This window comes from Tauraco erythrolophus, chromosome 3 (assembly GCF_009769465.1).
Source record: "Tauraco erythrolophus isolate bTauEry1 chromosome 3, bTauEry1.pri, whole genome shotgun sequence".
Lineage (NCBI taxonomy): Eukaryota > Metazoa > Chordata > Aves > Musophagiformes > Musophagidae > Tauraco > Tauraco erythrolophus.
Window position 1 is genome coordinate 82,558,391 of NC_141467.1, and position 6,196 is coordinate 82,564,586.

The following is a 6,196-nucleotide window of genomic DNA, read 5'->3' on the forward strand; positions in this document are numbered from 1 at the left end:
CTCGAGGCCGGAGTCTTTACTGCCTCGTTTTACTTTTTGAATCACCACTTTCTAATTTAATACAATACATAATATATCCATTTCATTTTTAGAATAAACCATCGTTCACAGAATAACACGATCGAGAAGCCCAAGATTCTTGGTTTTCTTCCTTAATCAACCCGAGTAGTTTACAGTTACAACATTTCTCTTAAAAGTGCGCTGTATCCCTTTGTGAAAAACACCGTGGTACAGAGTTGTGGGAAGGTGTAAAGGAAATCATAAGCAACACGAAAGCAGAAGCACTGTACGATGCCCAGGTACAACCAACTGTAATCACCACAAGGCTTGCCGAACAAGCTGGGAAAATATTACAAAGCTAATGAGGATTCAGAAGCTTTCCCACCCTCCAGCTGCCCAAGTGGTGCCCCTGAAGGCCCATTCCGAGCCCCTCTGGCCAGCGGTATAAAGCTTGGTGTGTTAAACACCCCTGTGCAGGGTGATAGGTCTAAAGTCTTCAGGAGTTCGGCACCAAATTGTCACTTATGACAGGGCTGGAGAATGGATAGGAGGAAAAGATTCCTATCAAGAAAAGCTGGCAGAAGTAGAAAAAACGATTTAGATTATCTTACGCAGGTGCATTCTGAGCTTTCAAGCCTGTGCCCGTACACTGCTCTCTTCCTAGTCTGTGCTGTGCTGAAGATGGACAATCGAATGTTAAAATCCGAGTTGGTCTCACGCGTCGGCAGCAAGCCCTCAGTAACACACGCGACTGCTCTAGAGTGCCTACGAATAATCTGCAAAATTTAAAACTGGCACAATGTGTGCTGCTCTGCTCTGGAACCTTCCCTTTCTCACTCTCCTTACCAGTGCAAAAGACACCCGCTATTCCAGTCAGCCACCAGTTCTCCCAGCAACGTTTTTTGTGACCGAGCACAGACTGCCTTTGCCTCTCTGCCGCACCGCTGTCAGCAGCCGGCACAGGAAAACCACGGACCAGGAGCAAAAGCCTTTTTTAGCTCACATATCCCAGAGACAACAGTTAATTCCACCATCTTCAGAATAAGTCCTTTCACTGTGCAGCTGTAGATGTCGGCGGCACGGCAATATCGTTTAACTTGCTCACTTCCATTTGCCAGTTTGGCAACTTCTTAGCCGATAAGTGGCGACGCGCGTGTTTCGTTAAGTGGTCGCTCCTCATGAACCGCCGCTCGCACATCGGGCAGACAAACTTCTTCTCCCCAGTGTGCGTTCTGCGATGGCGAGACAGTTCATCAGAGCGTGCAAACCTTCTCTCACAGCCTTTCCAACTACAACTAAACGGCTTTTCCCCTAAAAGGAAAATAAAAATCACAAAGAAAAAAACACCATGAGCAACAAATACTACCACTTACATAAATATTAACTATTTTTATATAGATGAAATGTGAAAAAGTTTACTGGGGGATTGGACTAGATGATCCTTTGAGGTCCCTTCCAATCCCTAACATTCTGTGATTCTGTGATCTGCTTTTAAATGATATAAGCCTGTTTATGTATCAATATTTAAACACACAGACTTACCATCCTAAAGGCTAAGTAGTACAAAGGGTTAACAATTCTCTGGAACCAGATAATTTGAGGTGGTCTTCATGTCTCCAGACAGCTGATTTTAACTCTCAGCTCCACATAACTGCAGATTAGGATGATTCAGCATGCCTGAAACTAACCTCTGAAAGGCAACCTGTAACAGCGTTTTAGGTAACAGCTCTGGTAGTGCACCGTGAGCCTACGTGAAAACATATGCGACTCTTTCTGCTACTGCGATTAAGAGCTGAGGCGTGGAGAAGTTACTCTAACACAACCAGGGCAGGAGTAGTTTGGAGTGGATCCTTGTATTCTTTCACAACATAATCTCTAAGTTTTACCCACTTCTGACAAAGGCATTCTTGCAGAGAAGCCTAGTAAGGTGTCTTTAACTCTAGGAAAGGATACTCTGTGTTGGGCAAGGCCTTGCTTCCACACTTGTAAGAAGCGTTACTGAACGCCTTCTGACATGAAGCGAGGCCAGCACAAACAAACTGCTGAGTCAACTTCCCCTGTGGGAGATTTCCTGTCAGACGTTAGACAGCACTATAACGCGTGCTGGCAAAAAGATTTAATTGCTGTCCCACAATTTGTTCCATGAACAAATCTAGTAATTGCTAGAACCTTAACAAATGGTGCACGTAGCCACAATTTTCTCCGTTGATTTTTAACATCCAGCAACAGTGACCAACCTGTGTGCGTCCTGACGTGAGCCTTCAAATGGGAGCTCTTGAAGTATGTTTTCCCACATCCGGGGTAGCTGCAAACGTGACTTCTTATTCTTGAAGAATCAATCGGAGGAGCGGTTTTTGCTGCAGAAGGTACGAAGCCGGGAGCAGGGGCAATGGGAGAGAGTCTCGTGCCATTGGGACTAATAATAGGAGCCTTTGTGCTCTGCACCACTGGCTGGGGCACAACAAACATAACAGCACCTTTGGGAACTTGAGTGCCCATGAGGACCATGGGCTGACAGAGAGCTGGCTGGTGGTTTGGCGTGGCGTTGGGCACTACAGCCGTCACAACATTGTTGTTTGCAGGCAGCGGGACCATCTGGCAAATCACTGGCACTGGGGGCGTTCCACTGCCTTGGGGAGGGCACGGCGGTGCCACTGCTACTGATGGCTGTGCCGGTCCAGGGACAGGCTGATGTCGGCTGACTGAGGGTTTTGCCAAGGGCACTGGACTTACAGCTGGTTCTGTGTTTTTTCCTTCTGCCACCGGCAGTTCACTGCTCTCATCACTGGCTCTGCTCGGCACCACAGTGGAACACACTGAATGCTCTGCTTCGGTGTTTTGTTTACTGTTTGTTTCCCTCGAAACACTGTCCTGGTATTTCAACACACTGGCTGTTCTCACCGGGCAGGTTTCGCGATTACAAAGCTGGGCATCGGCCGTGTGGCGGATAACACTCGTCGCTTGAGCTTTCAGAGGCCCAGCTGCTGGACGCCTCTCTGCTTCTCTCCAAGGTGCAGCCAGAGGCTTGGCAGCCTCAGCCAGCGACTTGCCGAGCACTGCAGTGGGTGCTGATGCCCCCGGAAGGACCACCTGTGACATCTCAAAGTCAGAAGGGCTGTAGGGAGGAGTCAGGCACTGCGTGGGGGAGAGAGACAACAGTAAGGGAAGGTGCCTTAGCAAAACACAGTCATTAAAAGCAAGCACACACACATACAAATTCAAAAACTTACAAATGCTGGTATCGCATTAAAGTCCGCTGCTCCAGGAAGCAAAGTCTCGTCGCTCTCTTCTGACATATCAGATGCTGGAGTTATAGGTCTCATTTCTGCATGTTTTTTGAAGTCTGATTTCCAGTTGCAACTCATAGAAATCAGGGCTTCTACAGCCTCATAATCGCTTTTTTCAGGAGTATTGTTCCAGATATACTTAGTATCCTTCTGTTTCTCTGTCATCATCTCCATTTCTTCCTCCTGTTTCGGTTAGAGGAAAAAAGGACACTTTAAATCCGATGCTAAGTTTGAATATTTTGCAGTTACTCGTAAGAGAGCACCGTAAAAAACAAACAAAGCAACCTGCGCAAGATAGATATGCTTGGTCATGTGGGGGGTATGCCTGTATTTTCCTGCCCTCTTTCTTATTTATATAATATTTTTATGAAATATTGGGGGAAAAAATTTGGGGGATTAGAGACGGTTGAACTGGATGATCTCTAAGGTCTTTTCCAACCTAGAAATTCTATGAAATTCTATGAAGTTGCTAGTGGGGAACTCTGGCCATCTGGTGAAGATTATATATTTTCTTGAGACAAAAGAACTCCCCTCAAATCTTAAGCAACAGTTCAAGTTATTCCATATTGCAAGTGTTGCATCTGAAAGCTTAAAAAAAATCTCCACCCCCCCAAAAAAAAAGAAAACAAAACTTCCTCCCCCATCCCATCCTCCTTCCATTTTTGCTTTAAACACAGCCCTCGGTACTGTGCTTATTTTGACACATAAGAAATACCATATTAGGACCGATGCATTTTCTTCAAAAGATAGTAGCTACCAAAAACGTTCCAGAAAAAAATCAAAAGGTCTCTCTCACACACATATAAGCAAGGAAAAACAACAACTTGGAGAACTAAAATATGTGTATGTATATTCACTAATCTGACCGATCACCACACGGAACCAACCCACGCAGAAAGCCTCCTAAGCTGTATGCTCCACCATTATCCCTAACACAGCTTTTGATTTTTGAGGGATGGTGCCCGCCGCTGCTGGCGAATTCCGCCCCGCCCCGATGAAGACGATATGGGTGGAAAAGCCGCGTTTCTGGAAGCCGCGTCTCCAGGCAGCTGGAGTCACGGGTCAGATGCATCTTTTTAAGGAGACTTGGCCACTTCCCGAGCGGCGGGAGCACGAGACCGGCCCGGGCGGTCACTAACACCGGCCACCGCGGCGGGCTGAGGGGATGGGGGCGGGACGCAGGCGCGGGCCTCGCCCCCGGCCGTTGGGCGCGCGCCACCCTCACCTCAGCGCACCCCGCCGCCCGCCCCCGCGCGCGCCGCTCCCGCCCTCCTCCATTGGCTCGCCGCGCCGCGCCGCGCCGGCGCCCATTGGCCGGCGCCGATCAAGGCGCGGCCCTGGGCGGGGGCATGTGAACAAAGCGTGATCAGCGCCTGCTCGGCAGCGTGGGTACCGCCGCGCGCCGACCTTTCACCCAGTTCCCTGCGCGGCCGCCCCCGCCCGGCGGCAGCCGGCAGGAAGGGCGCCCGCCACGGCCGCCGCGGGCAGGGCCGCGCCGCGCCCCGCCCCGCCTCCCCGGGGCCAGGCAGGGCGGGGGAAAGCCCGGGCGGGGGAGCCGCGCCGCCTCCACTCCCCTCCCAGCGGGCGGGGGCCGGGCGAGGGTCAGCACCGCGGGCACCACCGCAGCCGGCGCCTGCCGCCGCGGGGGAAGGGAAGGGAAGGGAAAAGAAGCGGCGTCCCTGCGGGGAGCAGGCCCACGGTTCGGCTCCAGCCTGCGGCTGGCTCTTCCCCGCAGCGCCGGCCCACTTCCCGGCCCCCGCACCGCCCACCCCCTCCTGGCGGCGGGCCTCGCCTCGCCGCCCCCGCCTGACTCCGCCGCGCCAGGATCCACTCCGACTCCTTCCCTTCCCCCGCCCCGCCGCCTGGCACATGCAGCAGCGGAGCCTGCTGTCCACGCCGCTCCCACGCGCTGGGCGCGCTCGGGCACGCACGCACACAGGCTGCACGTCGCCGGCCCGGCGGTGCCAACAGGTTCCCGGCAGCTCCTCCCCCTCCCCCCTTCCCTCCATCTCCGCGCCCCGTGGGCTCTCCCCGTGGGGGCTCCGCTGCTCCTTCCCCTCGCCCCGCAGCAGCCCCGGTCTCCCCGCCGCGACTCGCCCCCTCCAGCCACCGCCTCAGTCCGATCTCCCGCCCGTGCCGCTGCCTGCGGTCCCTCCTCTCGCCCGGGACGCCAGCCGCCCCCGCGCGCCCCCTCAGGATTCCCCTATCGCGCCATCCCCGGAGACCCCCTGCCCACGTCGGGACACTCCGCGCCGCACACCGCCAGGGGTGCCCGGTCGCGTTCCCTCCCTGGCGGGGTCCGCACTCGGCCCGCCGGGCGGGGCCGGCCACTCACCGGTGACGGGAGCCGAGGCTGACCGATGCCCGCGCTGCTGCCGCTCTCCGCCCGCTGCCCGTATTTTCCTCTTTTTGTTCGCCGCTCCCCATTCAGGTGGCGGCTCCCCCGGCCCCGCGCGCGGGGAGGGGGGGGAGGCGGGGCTCCCGGCCGCCCGCCGCCAATCGCCGGCAAAGGTGTGTGAGGCGGCGACCAATGGGCGCCCGGTGCCCGCGCGTGATCGGCGGCTGCCCCGCGGCGTGGCCAGTGTGTCAGCGCGGCGTGCGCGCGGCCCGCGGTAAGTCCCCGCCGCCGCCGGCTGAGTCAGTGCCGCCCCCTCCCCCCTCCCGCCGCGTCCGGGTGGGAGCGGCGGGGGCGGCCTCGCGCTTCCTCGCGCATGAGGTCACGCGGCTGCCGGGGGAGCAGCTTCCCCGGCGCGGCCCCCCCGCCCGCCCGCCGCCGGGCTGCGGTGAAGCGGGGCCGGGGGCGGGGGGGAGGAGGGCGGCCCGGCCCCTCCGGCCTCCTCAGGCCTTTCTGGGCCTCCCCGGAGGAAACACCGTGGCTGGGCGCGCCTGGATGCCTGCGGACGTGTCGT

The 6,196-nt window shown here is 55.9% G+C and overlaps 1 protein-coding gene across 1 annotated transcript; it reads right to left on the reverse strand.

Annotated features, from left to right (window-relative positions):
* Nucleotides 1–920: 920 nt before the first annotated feature.
* KLF10 (KLF transcription factor 10) lies at nt 921–5,648 on the reverse strand. Its single transcript, XM_086609500.1, has 4 exons — nt 5,623–5,648; nt 3,231–3,470; nt 2,238–3,135; nt 921–1,311 (listed from the first exon to the last, which is right to left on the reverse strand). Exons 2-4 carry the CDS (start codon nt 3,459–3,461, stop codon nt 1,052–1,054), a joined length of 1,389 nt encoding a protein of 462 aa, XP_086465626.1. The 5' UTR covers nt 3,462–3,470; nt 5,623–5,648; the 3' UTR covers nt 921–1,051.
* Between the last annotated feature and the right edge of the window lie 548 nt (nt 5,649–6,196).

What these genes read in the sequence shown, in the direction of transcription:
- KLF10 (XM_086609500.1), bottom strand. Translation starts at nt 3,461, where the DNA reads ATGGAGATGATGACAGAGAAACAGAAGGATACTAAGTATATCTGGAAC. An exon ending in TTAATGCGATACCAGCATTT is followed by an intron (nt 3,136 to 3,230) that starts GTAAGTTTTTGA and finishes TCCCCCACGCAG; the next exon opens with TGCCTGACTCCTCCCTACAG. An exon ending in TCACGTCAGGACGCACACAG is followed by an intron (nt 1,312 to 2,237) that starts GTTGGTCACTGT and finishes TTTTCCTTTTAG; the next exon opens with GGGAAAAGCCGTTTAGTTGT.